General features: G+C 39.6%; 1 protein-coding gene across 8 annotated transcripts in view; it reads left to right on the top strand.

Annotated features, from left to right (window-relative positions):
* osbpl8 (oxysterol binding protein-like 8) overlaps window positions 1-23,872 on the top strand; it is a 135,859-nt gene that overhangs the window by 93,173 nt on the left and 18,814 nt on the right. For all 8 annotated transcript variants that reach the window (XM_061714648.1, XM_061714646.1, XM_061714644.1 and 5 more), the window contains 14 exons: window positions 3,394-3,467; window positions 4,220-4,300; window positions 5,067-5,168; window positions 7,904-8,107; window positions 9,863-9,947; window positions 13,421-13,586; window positions 16,331-16,556; window positions 18,311-18,495; window positions 19,322-19,403; window positions 19,503-19,601; window positions 20,384-20,480; window positions 20,561-20,659; window positions 21,782-21,879; window positions 22,563-22,652. In XM_061714648.1, the coding sequence (XP_061570632.1) occupies window positions 3,394-3,467; window positions 4,220-4,300; window positions 5,067-5,168; window positions 7,904-8,107; window positions 9,863-9,947; window positions 13,421-13,586; window positions 16,331-16,556; window positions 18,311-18,495; window positions 19,322-19,403; window positions 19,503-19,601; window positions 20,384-20,480; window positions 20,561-20,659; window positions 21,782-21,879; window positions 22,563-22,652 (1,688 nt within the window). The remainder of the gene's footprint in view (window positions 1-3,393; window positions 3,468-4,219; window positions 4,301-5,066; window positions 5,169-7,903; window positions 8,108-9,862; window positions 9,948-13,420; window positions 13,587-16,330; window positions 16,557-18,310; window positions 18,496-19,321; window positions 19,404-19,502; window positions 19,602-20,383; window positions 20,481-20,560; window positions 20,660-21,781; window positions 21,880-22,562; window positions 22,653-23,872) is intronic.

Below are 23,872 nucleotides of genomic sequence, written 5' to 3'. Positions count from 1 at the left end.
AGTACTTCTGCTTCACCAGTTTCTTTATTGCTATAGTTATGCAAGTCACAGTTTCTTTATTGCTATACTTATGCAAGTCATTCAGTTTTTTTAAAGGCTTTAAGATCCGGCATAGTCACTTTTAAAGGTTCAAGATGTACTTCAACTGTAATATACCCAGTTTTCAGGCCGATTCGTTGTCATTTTAAGAGTAAGCAAATCAAGCCAGGATGTCAGCAGGCATCTTCCAGACATCCACACAGGCAGGTGGAAGCAGCAGTGGGATGATCAGAGGGGGGACTGCAGGTCAGCACGCAGCTCCTGAAGCTCTGGCCTGCAAACATGCACAGAAGAGAAAAAGAGGGGGTAGACCAGCACAACAAACTACAACAACAATGGAGAACAATTATGGTGATGAGATAGAAGAGAAGGAGGGGTATCATGTCAGTGTCCCCCTGCAGCTTAGATCTATAGCAGCATATCTACAACGAAGCTCTGTTTGAGACTAACTATTATAGTCTTGTTCTATAGCTGCAGCAATGACTACTGACTCTAACACACTAGAGTTTACACCAACTAGAGGTTTACTTACACTTAAGGCTGAATTATGGTTCTGCGTGAAACCTATGCCGTATGCTGCTACGCGGGGGTCTCTCGGTAGCTACTCCGTAGCCTGACGTGCACCTCCCAAAAAATGTAACTACGTGTCGAGGCGACGCAGATCCAACGCAGACCGAGAGGCTGTGATTGGTTTGCTTGGCAGCAACGCATTTCCAGTTCCAGTTTGTGAAGCAGTCGTGAACTTTCAGCGCTCTTTTCTTCTTGTGTGTGTGTTTTTTTTTTGCTGCACAATAATTGTCCTTATCTCTTTGATTCACTGTGACCGGAAAAGCCGGAAGCTAAACAAAGTATCAACTAGCGCTCTGGGGGGGTACTGCACCGCGGCGAAATGGAGTGACCGAAGTCCGAAGGGTTCACGACGGCGTCACGGCAACGGCGTCACGGCAACGGCGTCACGGCAACGGCGTCACGGCAACGGCGTCACGGCAACGGCGTCACGGCAACGGCGTCACGGCAACGGCGTCACGGCAACGGCGTAGGCTCTGCGTTGGTGTAACGCAGAACTTTAATTCAGGCTTAAGGTGGTTTAGGCTTAAGAGGTTTACTAAACACTAACTAGAGGTTTACTAACACTAATTAGAGGTTTAACACTAACTAGAGGTTTACTAAACACTAACTAGAGGTTTACTAAACACTAACTAGAGGTTTACTAACACTAACTAGAAGTTTACTAACACTAACTAGAGGTTTACTAACATTAACTAGAGGTTTACTAACACTAACTAGAGGTTTACTAACATTAACTAGAGGTTTACTAACACTAACTAGAGGTTTACTAACACTAACTAGAGGTTTACTAACACTAACTAGAGGTTTACTAACACTAACTAGAGGTTTACTAACACTAACTAGAGGTTTACTAACACTAACTAGAGGTTTACTAACACTAACTAGAGGTTTACTAACACTAACTAGAGGTTTACTAACATTAACTAGAGGTTTACTAACATTAACTAGAGGTTTACTAACACTAACTAGAGGTTTACTGAACACTAACTCTAGGTTTACTATATACTATTATACATATATATACTATTCTATTACTAAACATAAATGTTTTCAGTTTGGTTTTAAAGGTGGAGGTGGTGTCAGCCTCCTTAACTCAGATTGGAAGTTGGTTCCTTAGTAACGGTTCCTGATAGCAGAACGCCCGCCCTCCAAATCTACATTTGGATTCTCTAGGAACTATGAGTAAACCTGCACTCTGAGAACGGAGAGCTCTGTTAGGAACATAAGGCTCTATCAGGTCTTGCAGATATCGTGGAGCTAAGCCGTTTTGGGCTTTATACGCAAGTTATAAAATGGAAGAGCTGATGGAGTGAGGCTAACACTGGAGAGACGTGGTCTCTCCTGCTGATTCCTGTCAACACTCTTCATTTAGGATCAGCTGGAGGATATTCAGAGAATTACTTTGACATCCTGCTAATAATACTGTCAGTGAGGCTATTTGGGTAAAAATACAAGAAAGACCAAACCCTTGAAAAAAGATCCTGTGGTCTTAGTGCAGATCTAGAGCCAGAGTGATGGGTGTATCAGGGGAAGAGTAAGTGGTGAACCTTCCTAGTTGCTACCGTACAAGCCTGTAGCTGCACAAATATTACTTCCCTTCAGGAGTTAATCAAGTTTCATTCAATTTCAGTTGAAGACTGATTGAATAAGCAATGGCTTGTTCCATCTCCACATTAATTAAAAAACATTTGCTCTAAAAAAATATCCGCCAGCGCAGAATTCCATGGCTTGATGACCGTTTACAAGGTTTGATGTGGCTCTCGGTTTATTTTCCTTTTAACTGGATTTAAAGCTGAGCCAAGAGCGCGTGTGTGTTTACCTACTTTAACAACATATACATAAACAATATACAATATTATGTTAACAGACTAGAGTAGATACTGCTGGCATATTGATTACTGCCTCTCGGCTCCAGAGCTCCACTGTTTATTCATTCACTCTTTATTCATTTGTTTATTCTATTTAAAATGTCTGTTTTTGTACATTTGAATTTATTCTTATATGGAGAACATATTGACGAGGTACTGTTATCTAAGTTGAGTGATTTTATATTATAGTTCTAATTTTTGTAGTACTTTGTTGTTGCACTTAATTGCTGTTGCACATTTCTGTTGCAGTTTATTTAAAAGGCAAGGCAAGTTTATTTGTATAGCACAATTCAACACAAGGTAATTCAAAGAGCTTTACATCAACATTAAAAGCGACAAGACACAATTAAAACATAAATAACAAATAAAATGAAATAAAATGACAAGAAAATAGGTAAAATAATAGAAAGCACAAGTTGTTAAAAAGTTAAAACCAAAACTAAAGTAGATAACGTGTTTACAGTAAATGGTTTATAAATGATCTATTTGATTATTGTGTTTCTTTTAGTAGGCCTACACTGTCGATGACACTCAGTATCACACTTAGTACTATATCACTTTAAATATTAAGTGTAAATCCACCGCAGGCTGCTCTTGTAGCTGAATTTGCTCCCATTTCAGATTAAAAACCATAGATGGTAAAAACCTGCCAGACTGACAATAGGATGATGGAAACAACACTGCTGCAACTGTGCAGCTCTTTCACCTTTTATCTGTTGCTTCTCTGTGTGGCCAGTAGGGGCAGTTGCTGACTTTGATAAATATCAATTGAAAGATTGGTCTGTGGATTACAATCTAATTACAACAAAAAGTTCTTCCATCTAGTTTTACAAGCGGAGGCTTGGGCCGGTCCTGTCTGCAGGTTTCACGGTGCACACCTGAGCATCTTCTCACGCTGCAAGTTTGTTTGTTGCAGGTTTCGAGAGAGGGAAGGAGGACCTGTTGTCTCTGCCTTTGAAAGAGGACTCCAACTCCATTTCTAAAAGCAAGGTAAGACGAGTGTGACGTGGCCACTGGCTGCTGCTGTCGTGTGGAGGCCGTTTTTTTTGCTTCTTTCATTTTCCACATCTGGCTTGAGGCACGACATATAGCCTACATTGAGATGACTCACTCATCCCGTACGCTGTGATACACATCAAACATTAATCAACTACTACAGCCCTAAGCGAGCTTCCTCTGTGGAGTGAGCGTGATGTGGAGGAGGTCCATGTAGTTATCTGCCAAAGTCCTGAATGATAGAGAATGTCGGTGCAAAGGTGGGCGTCTCCGTTCCCCGAGTCACAGCCGCAACTACTGAACCAGACACAAATCTGAGCATGTTTTTGTTATGATTCATAAATCTGTAGACAAGGCTATTAATCTTGTCTGTGGAAAGGCAGAATTACCCCCCCACACACACACAAACACACATGCATCAGCCATTAAAGCACTTGAAAGATGATGCTATTTATTGGTGTTGTTATGAAGGGATTTCAGTAAATGATGTTGATCATAACAGTTTAAGTCAGTGGTTTGTCATTATGAGGGAACACACACACACAGCAGATAATATTTAGTCATTTACTGGATGCTTTAACCTACGGGGTCCTTCTAATGACCAGAGACAAACAGCCTCCTCCAGTGGTTCTACTCAGTTCAACATCACCACATACATCAAACAGGGAGGGAACGTTCTCAGAGATGAATCCATTCTAATTTTGTGCTCAGTTTTTAATTTCCTGCTCTTAACCCTGTCTTGGAAGTCGGAGACGAAGCTGTACAATGGCTCAGACAGGGATGTGTCAGCGTCTGGAGGAAAGCTCACCAAAAAAGAGTCGCTCAAGGTAAGACAGCTTTAAGCAGCTTAGCTCCGGAGTATCCAGATGCTAATTCTCAGAGTCGGCATGATTATAAAAATACTCACTCGTGCAGGATGTTACATGTACGGACGAGTATTAGGGCCATGGGGGAGGAAAAATATTTGAGAGGGGAAGATTTTTTTTTAATGTGCACTTTGAGAAAAAAGTCAAAATGTCAAGAAAAAAGTTGAAATGTCGAGATTAATGTTGAAATACAATTTAGAGAATAAAGTCGAAATTTCGTGAATAAAGTTGAAATTTCGAGAATAAAGTTGAAATACATTTCGACTTTTTTCTCGAAATTGTATTTCAACATTAATCTCGACATTTTGACTTTTTTCTCGACATTTCAACTTTTTTCTCGAAGTGCATAATGAAAAAAAAATCTTCCTCCTCTAAATTATTATTTTTATATTTCTCCTGCCTGGCCCTAATACTCTTCCGTATACATGGCCTGTCATGCATCATTTTAAAACGTCTGATGTCACTAAAAGTAATTTATTTTTCCGAATAGCGTATAGGTGTTATCACAGTAAAGGAATACGCAGTAAGAAGAGATGAATAAAGCCCATAAATGGCATTAAATTAGGTCAATTTAAGTGCAAATCATTACTCACCCATCAGTTAGAAAGTTTTTAGTTTTAGAGATTTCCTAGCAGCAAATGTAATTCAGAGAGAAATGGTGTGTGATAAATGAGCATTTGGAGCGGTCCAGATAGTTACATTAGTATCCCCTCTGTGCTCGCTGCAGGTGCAGAAGAAGAACTACAGGGAAGAGAAGAAACGGGCCACTAAGGAGCTGCTCAGCACCATCACGGACCCCTCGGGCATCGTCATGGCCGACTGGCTAAAGGTGAGCCCGGCTTCAGTATCTGCTCCCACTAAACCCAGTTCAGTCCTATGGAAGAGTATTAGGGCCAGGCAGGAGAAAAATACAAATAATATTTTAGAGGAGGAAGATTTTTTTTTCATTATGCACTTCGAGAAAAAAGTGGAAATGTGGAAAAAAAGTGGAAATGTGGAGAAAAAAGTTGAAATGTCGAGTAAATGTTGAAGTACAATTTCGAGAAAAAAGTCAAGATTGCGAGAAAAAAAGTCAAAATTTCAAGAATAAGGTTGAAGTACAATGTTGAGAAAAAAGTCAAAATGTTGAGAAAAAAGTCAAAATTTCGTGAATAAAGTTGAAATGTTGAGAAAAAAGGCGAAATTTCAACTTTAATTCTTGAAATTGTATTTCAACATTATTCTCAACATTTCGACTTTATTCTCAAATTTCAACTTTATTCACGAAATTTCGACTTTATTCTTGAAATTGTATTTCAACATTAATCTCGACATTTCCACTATATTCTCGAAGTGCACAATAAAAAAAAATCTTCCCCTCTCAAATATTTTTTCTCCTGCATGGCCCTAATACTCTTCCGTACAATCCTTAGTTTGTGCTCTGTTGACATTCAAATAATAGACTGACATCACCGTCCACCTGCTGCTGTACAATATCATTCATGTCTTCATTTCTCATTCCTGAACTCTTAAAAAACAAAAGTAACGATGTGATGCTTCTCAATGTAGTAGAGGAATCCTGGAACTAGTCGACGCCTGAAAGGTGCGCGTCATTCAGAACACAAGAAAAAATGGGTATTTCTTCTGGTTGACATTATTTTCCTGTGAAACAAAGCTTTTACATTTTGAAATCACAACAAACTAGTTTGGACGCAGCTTAAGACAGGAGGGCTGTTGCATGGCAGAAAGATAAGAGGTTGATCTAATCCTGCAGCCAGCTGCATGACAGCAGGGCCGGATCAGTTCCCACAGGGATGTGTCCTGTGCAGCTCACCCGGCTGAGAGCACTCACAACCGGGGTGTCTTAACCCGGCTGCCCTGCTCTTTTAGCTGCCTGTCAGATTAGAAGTAAAAGCACTTGACAGTTATTTATGACAGTTACCTCATTTTTACTAGCCCGGATCAACATTTAAAGGCAAATTTACATTCAGCACAGTGATCATTGTTTTATCACGGAAGAGTATTAGGGCCAAGCAGGAGAAAAATAAAAATAATATTTTAGAGGAGGAAGATTTTTTTTTCATTTTGCACTTTGAGAAAAAAGTCGAAATGTCCAGAATAATGTTGAAGTGCAATTTCGAGAAAAAAGTCGAAATGTATTTCAGCTTCATTCTCTAAATTTCGACTTTATTCACAAAATTTCAACTTTATTCTTGAAATTGTACATCAACATTTATCTCGACATTTTGACTTTTTTCTCGACACTTCGACTTTTTTATCGAAGTGCACAATAAAAAAAAATCATACCCTTGCAAATTTCCCCTCTGTGGGACTATTAAAGGATTATCTTATCTTATATTTTTTCTCCTGCCTGGCCCTAATACTCTTCCGTAGTTTTATAGCTTATACCCCATAGTATGATTATAAAGCTGATGAACATTATGAAGGGTTGTATTTATTTTACTGTCTACTATTATTCTAACTTTTATTATTACTGTTATTATTTTTATTATTACAAGCAACATGTTTTATGTTTTCTTTGGAGCCCCAGTGAAATCTCAACAAACAGCCCTATTTACCACGTCATATCCACTTTATGAAATGACTTTATTACATGTTTAAATGAAGTTCCAGTGTATTCACACACACCTAGTTTTAGTTTTAGTGTGGCATCAGCCATGGTTAGAGGTAATGAGCAGATGAGCTCCTTAAGTGTGGCCTGTATCCTGGGATACATCTGCTGTGTGACTCCCTGAGCTCAGCAGTGACAGCTGCCTCTTTTCTTTGAACTTTTACATTGTTGGACCAGGTGAAGTATTTGACCTCCTCATATGTTTCCCCTGTAAGCTGTTTCTCATTTGATGAAACTCAAGCAACACGCTTTCTGCATCAGTAAATCTGTGAACACCCTCACTGCTCAAGAAAACTCTGAACAGTTACAACTGGCTCACAAAAAAGCTGCCCCTTCTCATCCTGACTTGGCGTTCATGCAACAGAATAAGCCAGGATGAACAGGTAGCACATGTCGAGCCCCACTTTCTCATACATATGATTGTGTTTTATTGTCCTGTGTGGTGGCGTTAACTACGGAAGAGTATCAGGGCCAGGCAGGAGAAAACATATTTGAGAGGGGAAGATTTTTTTTTATTGTGCACTTGGAGAAAAAAGTCGAAATGTCGAGATTAATGTTGAAATACAATTTTGAGAATTAAAGTCGAAATTTTGTGAATAAAGTTGAAATTTGAGAATAAAGTCGAAATTTCGAGAATAAAGTTGAAATTGTACTTCAACATTATTCTCGACATATATGTATATGTATACTGTGTGTGTATATATATATATATATATATATATATATATATACCAAAAAATTATATATTTCTTGTATTACACTGATGATTTACACCTGTACTTACGATTATTTGTGTTGTGGAAATTGAAAGGACCAATAAACTAAACTAAATATGTCTCCACAAAGCACAATTTCCATATTGTTTAAAAACAGGCACACTCCCCCTCCCCTGTGATGTTTCATGTATCAGGACCTGAGAATGATAGAGATTTCTCTTACACACATGTGTGCAGATCCGTGGCAGTCTAAAGAGCTGGACCAAGCTGTGGTGTGTGCTGAAGCCAGGCGTCCTTCTCATCTACAAAACCCACAAAAACGGCCAGTGGGTGGGGACGGTGCTGCTCAACGCCTGCGAGCTGATCGAGAGGCCCTCCAAGAAAGATGGCTTCTGCTTCAAGCTCTTCCACCCCCTGGAACAGTCAATCTGGGCTGTCAAGGTCAGAATATGTATCCGAGTATAGACATACCTCCATTAATGAAAAACTAGAAGTACCCGGGTGCAGTGAGGCCGTCAAGCCAACGTTGGAAACCATACCTGCTTAAGGGAACATCATCAGCTTTTTTAAATGACTGGAAGCACAAGTATATGTATCTCCAGTAGCTATTTTGTTAAAATGTATGGTATTATTATTATCATGTTACTGTGTTGCTGCCTGTCTTGGCCAGGACCCTCTTGTAAAAGAGATTTTTAATCTCAATGAGTTTTGTTTCCTGGTGAAATAAAGGTTAAATAAAATAAAATAAAAAATTATGTTCTCTGTAAGAAAATATTGAATAACTACGTAGTTTGCGCAAATATTTACGAGAAGTCATGAAAAAGTTTACGTTGCCCGAACTACACAAAGTTTTAATACACTATTTACTCTTTTATCTTGAAGGATTCAAAAACAACCGTGTAAAATCAAAGCGTTATCTATCTATGCATTTGCCCCGTATCAGTCCCCTTATGAATGAAGGAATGCCTTTTTATTGTCATTATACAATGTACAATGAAATTGTAGAACATCTCCTGCTCAGTGCAAAACAATTAAAATAAAAACAACAAGTAAGTAAAAAGTACAGAAATGTAAAATAATAATAGGCTATAGGAATAACAAGTATAAAGTCTTTAAAAATGTATGGTAACTGACATGATTTACTTGTATTTGTTCAGGATGTCTTTTGGAAAGAAACTTTTCCTTGCTTTTAAGTTTTTACTTAAAAAAAAAACGGAAACTTACTTTTAACTTTTACTTTAACAACATTCCATTTAGCTATAGCTATATGATATGATGGAGTTAGTAGCATTTGTCTCATCTAACTGAAAAAAGGGAGAAAATGAACAGTCCTTTAAATCTGCTATTATATATAGCTCTATGTTGCCATGGAAAATGTGCCAAACATTATTTTTCAAAAGACATGGATAGAAAGTGTCATGCAAAAAGAGGATAATCCTTGTGTTTTTGGATTTGTGAGTGGTTTGAAATGCAGATAGATGAATTTGAATGCTCTCTCTTGTCCTTCAGAGAACAAAGCAAAATGAATGCAAACAAATGTTGATGGGGTAAAAGCAGCATTCATTTAAAAATAAAATGTGTTCCCTGCAGTGGAAACAATGACCCAGATGTTGATTCATTATTTGATTAAGTACATATATTACCTTGAGGACAAAGGAAAGGACAGGAAGGACAAAGAAAAGGATTAATTCAAGCAGCCATTTATAGGATTGACAGCTCGTATATCACTTGTTTCTGTTTCCAGCTCGGGTCAGTTGTCCACTCTTGCTGTTATTTGGTTTTCATCAGTAATCTCCCATGTGTTGTTGGCTGTGTTCTTGTTGTTTGCACCACAGCGGCCCCACTCTTCCTTCCATCCTCCGCATTATTAGGTTTCCTCTCATTCTACATCCGTCTGCTTCACATAATTAATCAAATTCTTATTAGCACAATTACTCAAGTGAGTATCTTCAAAAATAAATGACTAAAATAAAACATCCATATCAATATCTAGTGTATTACGCACTTATCCATGGTTATTAATGTTCATATGACAAATTACTAAAACAATAAACAACAAGTTCAATGAGAAGTTATTAAAACACCTTAAAGAAATCTCCAATCTTAGAACTGGCTCATAAAACATTCCCATCACCTCTCATCCCAGTAATTATTTAACAATGAACATGTTTCTTTCCTGTTTCTTCTCGTCTTCAGGGTCCTAAAGGAGAAGCTGTGGGTTCCATCACGCAGCCGTTACCCAGCAGCCACCTCATCTTCCGCGCCGCCTCTGAGTCTGATGGTAAGAGAAATAAATGATTCACAGCTACTTCTCTGATGCTCGACATTAGGAGTTTATATTTAATGATAGGGATGCGAGAAAAAGAGACAACTTCTGTTGTAAAATACTCTATATAAATAAAATTGAATTGAATTGAATTGAATTGAATTGGGATGCACAAGTACGTTTGTGAAATATTTTTGTCAGCAGTGTAATACTTAGTTAATTTCATCTGTTGATGAATAACTTTTACAGCTTAAGAATATTTTTTTAAACTATTGACTGCACTTTGATCATCATTGGTCAGGTTATATAGATTTTCCCAATAAAAAGATGTATGGAGCTTAGGAACCCTTTATAGCAGTGGTTCTCAAATGGGGGTACGCGTACCCCTGGGGGTACGTGAAGGCACTCCAGGGGGTACGTGAGATTTTAAAATATACATATATTTAAAAAGTAGAATCCATGCAAAAATCCTTTAAAAATAATTATTTCATAAATAATTGAGGAAAATATAAGTCTAAATTCATAAAATGAATTTTATCTTCAGGAGTAGGCTATTCAACTTATTATCCTAAAAGTTCCCCCACACCAGGATGGTTCCACCTAACCTGTCAATCACCTGGCTTCACCTGTCAATCACTTGGACCAACGATGGAGTCGTGGTTGGAGCATAGCAGCAATATTTTTATGTTTAATAAATCAGTTACTGATGGCACAGTGCTCTGTTTTAGGTCTTTTTTTTTTTTACAACCAAAAGTACTTTGCGCTGGTTAGGGGGTACTTGGCTGAAAAAATATTTCACAGGGGGTACATCACTGAAAAAAGGTTGAGGACCACTGCTATATATTGTCATCTTTTTGATGCAACAACAAAGCCCTGAATACTGCAGACACTGGTTACAAACCCCCCACCTCTGCTAGCCTGACTCAACACTATTGACTGAAAACTCCCGTAATATACTGTAGCAGAATCACCACCGGCATTAGGACAGTTAGTTAGTTTCCTTGCAGCAACTTTTTATGGCACTATACCGACTACTAGGGTCAAAACACAATTCCAGTGGAGTTCTGGTGGAAACCACAGCTACATTTTTAGTGGGCCATAGCAATGTTTTGTTGTTTTTTGTATGGTTTCTTTTAATATTGTGGCTTTTTGTATTCCTTTGTTGCAAATTCCTTTGGATAAAAGCATCCGCTAAATGTAACGTAAAACATGCTTCGCATTGCCCAAGTCCAAAAACATGTATTGCATGTATTACATTTGAGATATAATGACATGAAAAGAAGGTTGTAGGTGAAATTTTTTTTTCTTGTAGAAAAACAGACTCCCAAAAATAACAAAGCTGTTCCATACATCATGGTTGTGATTTGCACTTGGAAAACCTTTCTCCTCCCTGTCTCTGTCCATGGTGCTGAAAGATTTACTGGAGTCTGTTACCGCTGCACCAGGTCTCTCTCCATGGTGCTGAAATAGTTTAAAACAGCAGCAAACTATAGGGTCTGCATGGACGTCACTTCCCCACTGGACCAGCCCCCTTACTCCCACTGAGTGGCAAAACATCAGCAAAAACAGCTGCAACTAGTGGAGAAGACGGGATAACAGACGATTATCAGCTTAAATTAAAGGCAGTTGGACCTGACAGTGACCCGTACAGTTACCCCAAGAACCAGTGGTCCATGGACATTAATATTTGGTACAGTTACCAAGAACCAGTGGTCCATGGACATTAATATTTGGTACAGTTACCAAGAACCAGTGGTCCATGGACATTAATATTTGGTACAGTTACCAAGAACCAGTGGTCCATGGACATTAATATTTGGCCACAAATCCAGTTTCCTGATATTTATATGTGCTTAATTTCTACGCCGGGGAAATACACGAAGCAAAGCTTGAAGGCATACAAAAGTCTTCAAGGCAGGATTTGTTGTAGAAATTAAAGTGATGAGGACACCAAACTTTATGATTTGACCGTTTAACATTAGCTACCCAAAAATCCAACATTACCTGATACAAAATGGGAACCACAAATCCACGTTTCGGTGCCTGGAATCCAGTTGTTTCTGCGAATTGCAGCGATCCCTTTGTCTCTCTTATGCTTATTTTTCAGTCCTTCTGCCACTCAGTGGGTGTAACCCGCTGTGAAGTCGCATCTGTGACGTCATGCACATTCCCTCTATAGACCTTACTGAGTTGGACTGGCGTACAACCCAGTACTAGCTCCTGGCTTCAGTTAAGTCGCAGGAAAACTGTCCCTTTTCCCACAGTTGGGCTCCTAGCCCTCCTGTGCTGCCGCTCTGACCCCCCCACTGTGTTGTCGTGGTGGAAAGGTCACACGTCCATTTCATCTAATGACGTGAGATACCCATAGATATCCATAGTGTGAAATGTTCTGTTCAGTTCAGGCAGTGAGGCCACATGAGACCCAAGAAACCTTTCTCTTTCTTTGCAAAAATAATGACTTTGCTGAATCAGTGTCGCCCTAACCCTGACCCCCCCACAGCCAGTGTAGTTGGAGGCTGGGATTTCATGCAAGATGATTATACTTAAAGTCACAAACACAGTATATACATGCCAGCGCAAGCAGCACGAAGGAAGCGAGGGAGTAAACACTGGGAGACGATGCAAGAGGTAACTGGAGGTATTCTCCAGCTAAATGCAGAAAGGACAGAGATGATCATTTTTGGCCCTAAAAATGAAAGGGAAAAGATCAGCACTCACCTTGGCTCCATGTCATTGACAGCTACAAATCAAGCCAGAAATCTGGGTGTAATTATTGACTCAGACCTGAACTTCAACAGCCATCTAAAGTTTATCACTAAATCTGCCTATTACCACCTAAAAACATTGCTAGAATTAAGGGGATTCTGTCTAAACAAGATATGGAAAAACTTCCAGAACGCTGCCGGCAGAGTCCTTACAAACACCAGGAAACTGGACCACATTACGCCGGTCATGAAATCACTAGGCAAATGGCGTTAACATGATAGGCAGCGTTCACTAGGACATGCTAACGTTGCTGCTGGGTTGAGAATTACTGACGTTGGTCCAGAGTGGATCGAAAACACGACATTGATTGATTGTTATTGCTGCTGTGTACACAAATGTTTTTGCATGTTGGTAGTATTTCCTCCGTTTGACGAAATATTCACTTAGCAAGTATTTCAAGTTGCCCTGTTGTCGTCTTTTTTACTGAAATGTTACCGGACTGCCGAGCGTTTGATTAATTAGGCGCCGTGTACTATTGACTGCTGACTTATGCAACATGTGTGATGACGTCATTCGTTCCTACTGGAATCAAAAAGGGAATCGTTTGCAAAATTTGCAAATGATTCCAAGGAATTGAAACACTGGGAACCGGTTCTGAATAAGAACCGGTTCTCGATTCCCATCTTTTAGGGTGTAGTCACAGAAAAACTAATGTCACAAAAAAGCACCAGACCCAGTTGCACTTTGTTGCTGTTTGCTCATCATCCAACATGTGTCCCCAGGCCGGTGCTGGATGGACGCCCTGGAGTTGGCCCTGAAGTGCTCCGGCCTGCTGAAGAGGACCATGATCCGGGAGGGGAAGGAGGACATGAGCACCGTGTCCACCAGTGGAGAGCATTCTATTAACTTCTACAGTCTCCTCCGAGCTCACAACATGCACGGGTTCCAGTGAGTGCTAGAATTGTTGTTGTTGTTTATTTACCACATATTAAAAGTCAGTAATACTATTACCATTTAAAAAAAAAACAAAAAAAAAACAATAGACAACATATATTCAAGGAGGTCCAAACAACCCTCTAGGGGCCTGACAAGAGGACTTCCTTAAATGAGCATAAAAATGGACATTATCATGGACATAAATCAGGGTTCATACGTTTTGAAAAAACCTGGAAAAGTCCTGGAATTTGAAAATGTAATTTTCAAGGCCTGGAAAAGTTTTGGAAACATAAGTTCACCCCAAAAGTTTTGGAAAAGTCATGGAATTAATTTTTCTCACTTAATGATAACATTTAGTAATAACAGTTATAAGGTAGATTTAAAATTGATCAATAAATATTTTGTATCGAAAAGTCTTGCGCGTTCTCACGCGTGACATTCCTACTGTAGCATCTTGCGCATCATGCCGATCGAGTGACCAGATTATATTAGATTACTATAAAAGTTTGGCGGCATCTTTTGGACAAAATCGGTAGTGTTTTACCAGAAAGAACACTACGTTTCCCATGAGCACCAGCGCGTACTGCCGGAAAACTCCTGTCCCGTCGCGTGCCTTTGTTTTGATGAGAGAAGACAGGACGCTTTTCTGTTTCACCAAGTGAACAGACGGAACGCAAAAAAAAAGATGTTAAACTGCTGGAAAGGAACTGGAATTTACCGGGATACCTTAAACAAGGAAGCCAGGGAGCGGTATATGGAGAAAATAATGATTATTAACGGTCTGGATCCATATGAAATCCCTACTGAAGAATGGAGCTCCTCGTCGGAGTTGCACTCTTTAGTAGGGATTTACTGCCGCAGTTCTGCAGAACCACCGTCTCCGGCTACCTTGTTTAGTGTTTGGCAGCTGCTTTGGTAAATGTTTGACTCGCCATGTGTTTCAATAAATTTGTATAATAGTACAACAACATACAGTACGTGTTTTGTATTACTCTTACTTTTTTCTTTTTTGACTGCTATATTATGTTGAAGAGGCTCCGAGGCGTGAGCAATATTTTTGTTTTCCTCGTGAGATTATTTTTTTCCTCTGCAGCTACAAATAAGAGTTAATGTATTTTCCTCAACAACCTAGTTTTATCTGAAGATTGGGGTTAATTGCACCGCAGAGAGCTGGCCAGCAACTGCGTTTAGCTGACGAAGTGGGGAATAAAACCCGTGTTTTGATCCGACCCGTCTGTGTGAGTGTTTGTGGTTTAAGGATGATTTATGGTTCTGGGTTAAATCGACGCAGAGCCTACGGCGTAGGGTACGCGGCGACACGCACCGTACATTGCGCGTCGCCGCGTACCCTACGCCGTAGGCTCTGCGTCGATTTAACGCAGAACCATAATTCAGGCTTTACTGTGTGGAAGGTTTGGTCGTTACAGCCGCGATCCAAGCGAGCCGACGACTCTTTCACTCTTTTACTTTGTTATATCAGATACTTGGCCTGCGTGGTTCTGCCTCCGAGCAGGAAAGCGGTGAAATGTTAAACCATTAGCGATCTTTTCCTCACGTCTGTTGTGTGGAGCTGCTGCAGCCACAACACAGCAACGGGTTACCAGCTTCTGCGGAGCTCTGAGCTCCACGCCCCGCCCATTTTAGTCTCTACTACGAATCGGGAAGGAGGGGGAAGTGACGTATAACGTAAAGCAGTCAAAGACGTAAAGATTTGTAGTTTTTTAGTGTGGCAGGGTTCCTACCATGCTCCTCAAAGTTACATAGTGCCAGTGAAGGCGATACAGACCCCTCAGACCATGACAGAGGTTCATTAAACCTGTTGGAAGTTGATGTACCATCACAATGACTCTGATATTATATTAAGGTGGAAAAGTTACGTAGTGTCGCTTTAAACAGATTTCTGTATAAAACCATAATTGTCATTAGATCTCCACTGTAGTGACTTTTTACATAGTTTTATTTCTATATTTCATTCATACATCGATGTTTTAGAGGTCATGTATAGTCATGGAAACTTTCTGCCAAGTCATAGGAAAGTCATGGAAATTTGTTGGTTAAAATGTGTATGAACCCTGATAAATGCATATCATACGCAGCACACACACGCCACACACACACACACACACGCGTCACAAGCACATACACCCCCGCGCACAGCACGCACACACAAAGAAAAGTAAATAGTGCATACCCCAGAAAATAGAAAAGACAAGGGAAAGGAAGAAAAAATTACAATACTGTATAAAAATGAGGAAAAAAGACAAATGTGAGTAAGTAGAAGTTTACATCATATTATTAAGCTATTGATATAGCAAAATATGTTTCACAGATTTTTTTAATTATTAATTAATTCATGAGAAAGTTTGACAAGGTGGGAAGGAAGTGAATTCCATATCTTGGAACTCTGTAAGAGATCTTACATTGAGATGAAATAGTTCACGATTGTGGGGGCCGAAACTGGGAGGCTTTACGGGTTTAATAATTATGAAATTCATTGTTCGGGGAAAAGAAATTGTGGAAAAAGTTAGGAAGAGTTTTATTTAAAGAACCATATACAAATTGAGCAATTAGGAGGTTATTAATCTGATAGATATTAAGGATGCCAAATTTAGGAAACAAAGGTAACAAGTGTCTTAAAGCAGCTCTGCCCCTCTGGTTCCACTCAGGGGGTTTTCACACTGTTATTGAGGTGTGTTTTAGTATTCAGCACAATATGTTCCAGTAAATGTCTTCCCACTCCAACGCTTCTTCCCCAGGTTCAATGACAGTGACCATTTGAAAGACCCAGACCTGTACTCAGACAAATCTGACCGGGAAGGAGAGCAGGACCACGAGGAGTCGGACCCAGAAGGCCTGGAGAAGAGCGAGGAGAGCGACAGCGACACGTCGGAGCGCCAGGACGACTCGTACGTGGACATGGACCCCAACGAACATCTGAGGGAAACCTCGTACATGGAGCAGTCCCACGAGGAGCTGGGGGAGGTACGAAACAGCGTTTGCTCCCGCAATTATATTGCTTTCAAACTTTGAATCTGTCAAAAAAAAAATGTAATATATGTTTATTGCTTTTCAGTATTTCAAAGATATAGAACAGACAAATGAAAAGATAAAAGAAAAACCCATCCCCCACCCTCAAAACAAACAAAACTTGAACAGATTCAGCACATCTCGTAAGAAAATAGTAAAGGTCACAATCACTATAATAAACTAATTATAATTAAAGAAAACTGTACAAAGTAAAAAGTAAAATAACTACTATACACAGCAAGCAGGTTCCCATTGATACATTAGTATTTTCTTTGAAACCATTGCAGTACAGGGTCCCACATTTTCTTAAACATGTTCCCTGTCTTCGTTACAAAGTCTCCGTCTCTCCAGGTGAAACATACCTGCCATTTCTCTCAGCCACAAATCACATGTTGGTGCAGCGTCTGCCCTCCAAGTCCGGAGGATAAGCTTTTTTGCAATCTCAGTTCCAAACAGAATAGCCTTTTTCTGATATTTGTTGGCAAAAGACAAAGGGTAGTTGCCCAGAGAATCTGGCTCCCAACATCTCCCATAAGCCATAGAGAAGCACTGGAAAATACCTTTCCAGTATGTATGAAGTTGACTACACAACCAGCACTGCTCACAGTAGACCACATACAACCTGACAATAAATGTACATAAAGGGAAATAATGTGCAATATCTTTCCTTCACTGCAACGTGCAATATGTAAATATCCATCTGTAAATATCCGTCTGTTATCTTTTTATATACTAGTATTTCTTATTATTTATTTTTCTTATTATTATTATTGTATATACCAGTTTACTGTTTATAATGTGTTATTATTACTGTGTTATTACTTTTCTATTGATGCCTCTTGTTTTTGCACTATCCCCTTTGCTGCTGTAAACTGCAAATTTCCCCTCTGTGGGACTATTAAAGGATTATCTTATCTTATCTTATCTCTTACTGCATAACCAACAAGAATGTACTAAATTACCAGTCACAGACCTGCATCTGGAAAATGTCTTACGTCGGGAAAGAAACTGTGCAGCTTCTCTCTAGAATAATAGTCTATGTAACGTCTTGAACTGTATAAGACAGTGCCTGGCTATACTTTTCAAACATTCATCCCATACTTTTTCTTCCAATTGTACATTCAGCTCATCCGTCCATGTCTGCTTAATACTCGCTGTGTTTGATGAAGTATTGCTGTGTTGAATCTGGTAAAAGAACCAAACCGCCCCTTTAGCAATAGAATCTGTCTCATTTTATGTACAAGAAAGAACATAGTTGATTGTTTCTTCAGGACATATTGGTATAGGATATCTAGCTATCATTTCCATCTTTAGCTTGAATTAAATAATCATCAAAAGATTTTTTTTAATAATGTTTGTTACATAATGAGAAATTACCATATTGTATCACTGAGTTTGTGGATGCAGTGAAGTAGAGAGTCTTTGATGGCTGTCTGTGTCTCCACGATAGTGTGGGGATGTAACAGCAAGCGTGAAATTGCTAATATTCAGTACATTTCCACACTTGAAATGTAATACAGTAATTTAACACATAACACAGGAGTTAAAGTTCAGACAGGAGGAAATTGACAATAACAGCCAGATTTAATATAAATGTTTGTGGATGTAGTCGTGGTTTTTTTACATCAGTAACCAGAAAGGTTTGTATTGCACATTGTTATATGAGGTAAAACTACTTCACCTTTTATTGTTTCCTTCTGCCCTTCCAGGCCGGCGAGGCGGCTCAGACAGAGACGGTGTCTGAGGAGAATAAGTCTCTGATCTGGACGCTGCTGAAGCAGGTCCGACCCGGCATGGATCTGTCCAAGGTTGTACTGCCTACTTTCATCCTGGAGCCGCGCTCCTTCCTGGACAAGCTGTCGGACTATTACTACCACGCAGACTTCCTGTCAGAGTACGTCTGTCTGTCCATCGGTTAACGCAGTAGTCTGACATCTGGGAAACGCACTTTTCTCTGTTCTTGTTCTTCTGTTGAAATAACAGACAGTAGCTAGTTTTAGTTCTCCATACCTCCAAGTGCTAAAACAAACTAAAATCTTAGAAATAAGTTTGGAGAGTTCCTTAACGATTACCTGCTTAGTTTATCTTGTTTTTCTTTGTTTTTATTTTTAGATTTGAGATTAACTAGGCATTTCATGCCAAACATACTTCTGTGTTTGTTGTGTGCTTTTATTTTTGAAGTTTCTTCTTTATTTTTTATTTCATTCATTAAAAGAAAAACAAAACAGTTCAATATAATTACAACAAATTTCTTTCCTTGAATGAAATGGAACAGAAAGAAGACTAAGCTTATTTTATGTGTCCCTTTTTCCTAAGAAATCAAATTTCAATTAATGTAATAATAATAATAAAAAAAATTACAAATTGCGCAATTAAAAAAAAACACTTTCCAATAAACGTAATTTAAAAAAAAAAATAAATAAAAAAAAATAAACTACAGCAAAATAACACAAAATAGCTGTCGTCAAACACAGATAGTTGTATTCTTTTTTGATTCAAAAATATGACAATGGTGCTAAAAATAGAGAGAAAAAAAGAAAACCCACCTAACAATGATCATGATATTTCTTCATCAAACTGGCTTTTATTATTCTTTTAAATGTAATGTTTGATTTGCATTTTCAGGTTTCAAGCAAGTTTCACTTTAAAGCCAGTATATGAAAACACTGAGTCACCAGTGACTGTAGTTGAGCATCAGTCTATGTTGATTTCTCTCCCAGAGCGGCAGTGGAGGAGAACGCCTACAACCGCATGAAGAAAGTGGTGAAATGGTACATCTCTGGGTTTTACAAGAAGCCAAAGGTCAGTTCAGCTCGTTCAGTGGTTTTCATGTTTCTTTTCTCTGTGCAACAAATGCAGCTGAAGTCACAGTTTGTGTTTTGTCCCCATTATTGATCCCAGGGTCTGAAGAAGCCGTACAACCCCATCATCGGGGAGACGTTCCGCTGCATGTGGCTCCACGAGAAGACCAACAGCAAGACCTTCTACATGGCAGAGCAGGTAACGGCAGGGCCCCTGAGGAGGGCCAGCGTTGAGTGCATTTACATGGGAAGTTTAATTCCTCTTTAATTCAGAATTAAAATTAAATCCGATAGTAAAAATCACCATGTAAACACCTAATTCCGAATGAAAATGGCCATTCCGAATTAAACTTAATTCCGAAGTAAGTGGATGGTCTATTCCAATTTTAAATCCCAATAGAATAATTCCAGATCATGTTTACACTCATTCCTCTTTAAATTAATTCCGGTCTTTCTTTCTGCTCGTTCCCTCGCCCGTCTGTCTCCATGACGATTTTATTCCGCGCTGGGCTGGTTTTCCAAACAAAGTTTCAAGATGGCAGCACGCAGTAAACGCTGGTCAAGAGCAGAGACCAGTTATTTAATAAATAGCTTGGAGGACCTGGAAATAATTAAAAGAACAGATGGAAACAGGAAACATAAAAATTGTGAGCTTTTCAAAGTTGTAGCGGCTAAGTTTGTTTTTCTTCCGGTAGTTTAACTTCCGGTCCCCCCCCTATCCAATCAGAACCTTCCCAACCCCCAGACCTGTAGAGGAATTGGAGAAAGCCGATCAAACGTGTTTTCCATGTAAACCTCAATTCAGAATTACTATTTCCATGTAAACTCGAAGGAAAATAGTTTAATTCAGAATTATTTAATTTGGAATAATTCATTCTGAATTAAAAAACATCATGTAACTGTGGCCGTTGTGGGCCCCCGATGAGGGCCATCTAAGATGTTCCCCAGAGCAACCCATCCTCTCCTCTCCTCTCCCTGCAGGTGTCCCACCACCCGCCCGTCTCAGCCTTCTACGTCAGCAACAGGAAAGACGGCTTCTGCGTCAGCGGCAGCATCCTGGCCAAGTCCAAGTTCTACGGTACGACACTCATCCTCCAGCTCCTCCAGGGTCGGGCCCCGCCGTCTGCTGACGGTTGTCTTCGTTTCTCTGCCTTCCAGGAAACTCCCTGTCTGCAATCCTAGACGGAGAGGGCCGGCTCACCTTCCTCAACAGAGGGGAGGACTACGTGATGAATATGCCCTACGCTCACTGTAAAGGTCAGAGGTCGCCCTGCACCTCACTCCTGGTGTTGTGTTACTGAAAACAGTGCTGTAGATCAACCCAGTTACCTAGGCCTGTGTTGAAAAAATGGATTTTACGATTCTAAATCGATTCTCATATTAATTCCTAAAAATCGATTTGTATGTCTAAAGATCGATATTTATTTTTTATTTTTTATCATTACATTACAACTTTTATGTATTTTTTTGTTTAAGCCCAAAAAAGGAATGTTTTGTTGGACATGAGAATAACTGGTGCCATGTTTTTGCCTTTAAATATGTTTAAAGGTATGAAAATATTAAAGTTTTCGGTTATAATTGCATCAATTGTCTATATTTCTTTGCTGTATATACTGTCTTGGGGTTACATTTGCATAAAATGCTAAAAACCAAATTCTCATAAATGAGGAAAAAATGAAAGCGATTTCATACGGCCTGTGTTTGCTACGGAAGAGTATCAGGGCCAGGCAGCAGAAAAATAAAAATAATATTTTAGAGGAGGAAGATTTTTTTTTTTTGAGAAAAAAGTCGAAATGTCAAGAAAAAAGTTGAAATGTCGAGATTAATGTTGAAATACAATTTAATTACGTGAATAAAGTCAAAATTTCGCCTTTTTTCTCAACATTTCAACTTCATTCACGAAATTTTGACTTTTTTCTCAACATTTCTACTTTTTTCTCGGAAAAAAAATCTTCCTCCTCTAAAATATTATTTTTATTTTTTTCCTGCCTGGTCCTAATACTCTTCCGTAGTTTACTGCCCTGGATCTATTTGGTAATTCTGACCCACATGATGTTTCTGAAAGCAGTTCTATCAGCATTCTGGGAGCTGATTGGTCCTTACAGCATCATTAGCTGCAATACTTGCTGTTGAATCTCAATATAATACATTTTGCATAACTACAGTCATATAATTCATGCAACAGCTGAAAAAACATTTTTAATAACACTAACCCAAATCAATATCGGAATCAGATCGAATTAAAGCGTGATAATCTATTCTGAATCTTAAGAATGGGAATCGATTCTTGACATTTGAATCGATCCCCAGTCCTAGATTTATCTGTGTCGACTGAAACAAGTCATGGGGTTTGTTTTGTTGCTGTTTTGTTGTTGTCAGGTATCCTGTACGGAACCATGACCCTGGAACTGGGCGGTCAGATCACGATAGCGTGTGAAAAGACGGGCTACAGCGCTCAGCTGGAATTCAAACTGAAGGTATCATTCCATCTCTGCTTTGGATGAATAGTAGTAGAATAATAGTAGCCAGTTTGTTCGTAGGACGAGACGTTCAGCCTCGAACTAAATAATGAAGCAGCTTCTTAAGTGCTTCAGAAATACAAAAGCTGCAGTGTTTCTCACGTGACTTTTGTGGATGCCTTGCCTACCCATGCCATCAAATTTTCCACCATTCCACACCTTTACCTCCCCTGAAAAACATCCCGCCCCCCCGACCCCGACTCACATCATTCACTGCATCGTCATTCCATGAACTAGCGACAGGTATTTAACGGATAAACTCAAATCTGTAACACAGGAGTGAGCAGAATGAGATGCAGATCCTTTTCTCCTCCTTTTCCTGGCATTTCTCACCAAATTATTTTATTTTTATGAGCTTAAATCAAACTATAAAAGCTGAAATGAGACAAATGATTTGTTTTAAGCGACCAACAGAGACAGAAATACAGATAAACTTGAGTTTTGCTCTGTAACTACAGGCAGTAAATCGTATGTGGGCGTCTATTTGTCCTTTGCTTTTCTTCTCCTGTTCTCTCCACACGGCCTCTCGTTTATGCCCTTCCTTTTATTACCCTCATCTCTCCTGGCCCCTTCTTTCCTCCCTCTTCCCCGTCCTTCCCTCTTCTCCTTCCGTCCCGGTCCTGCTCCTGTGTTTCTTTCAGCCGTTCCTGGGCAGCAGCGACTGCGTCAATCAGTTCAACGGGAAGATCAAGCTGGGAAAGGAAGTGCTGGCCACGCTGGAGGGACACTGGGTAAGATCCTCCTCAGATCATCCTCAGATCCTCCTCAGATTCTCCTCAGATTCTCCTCAGATTCTCCTCAGATTCTCCTCAGATTCTCCTCAGATTTGGGACTCAACACAAATCTGGCGGGAGCAGGCGGGTTTGAACTTTGCTGCGGGCGGCTAAAAAAACACTGCAGGATCAGGATGTAGCATAGCGACAAGATGGAAATCAATTATGTGGAACAGAACCTCAAACAAGGTCTTTACAAAACAAGGACGAAGCAAGGCCAGTCAGATATTTGGAGAAAGTGCGTTTAGTGTCTATGCAGCAGCTTGGAAGAGACGCAGGGATTGGAACCTCAGTCGGTCAGCAGCATTCTCTTCCTCCACAGTAATGTAATGGCCAAGTGGTTAATTTGTTAAATAATTCATTTCATTCGTTAACGTTGTCTATTTTATGTTATTCATTAGTGTTATTTGAGCCACTCACAGCCTAATCTCGTTGCTATAACCTCAATCACATATTTGACTACGTTAACATGCAGTCAAAATTCGGGTTATTGCTAATATTCCGGTTACTGAAATATTCAGAATATTCCGTTTACATGGTAATTAATCATTTAGGATATCTGGATCAAACCAGCGACGCATGGAGAACGTGATGACGCAATTCCCGTCATTTCTGCTTCTTCTTCCTGTATCCAAATCCAAAACAAATGCTTCTTTGCGCAACTTTCTGCTCACCTTCTTGTAAATCTTGTATCCCGGTACTTTCTACCGTCTACAAATGCAGAAATGTTCATATCCTTCATTACATTTATGAAGTGATTAGTCTCCTCCTCACTCCAAAAGTGATCAGGGGCCTCATCTATAAAGCTTGCTTGCGCAGAAAAAGCGCCTGAAAGTTGCGGAAGCCGCCATCTACGAAAAATCTGCTTATCTTTACGGCAACTCGGACCCTCCCGTAAGAATTTACTTAAGACACGGGGAACTGGCGACGCAGGCTGTGAGGTGGTGAAATGAAGCCAGATTCATGTCATACTCTTAATAATGTCATCACATATCACAACATATGTCAGACTTAAAATAGTAAAATAATAAAATAAAATAAAAATAGCGCTGATCGTGTTCCTCTGTGTGTGAAGCTCAGTCAGTCAGGACTCTGGTGCTGCTGGAGCTGCAGCCGCGGGGACACGCGGGGAACCTCCTCACACCCACCGCTTTAGGACAGAGCAAATCAGGGGCTGC

This window comes from Cololabis saira, chromosome 23 (assembly GCF_033807715.1).
Source record: "Cololabis saira isolate AMF1-May2022 chromosome 23, fColSai1.1, whole genome shotgun sequence".
NCBI classification, from domain to species: domain Eukaryota; kingdom Metazoa; phylum Chordata; class Actinopteri; order Beloniformes; family Belonidae; genus Cololabis; species Cololabis saira.
Note: the sequence above shows the minus strand (reverse complement) of the source record. Positions and strands in the feature narration are given on the sequence as shown.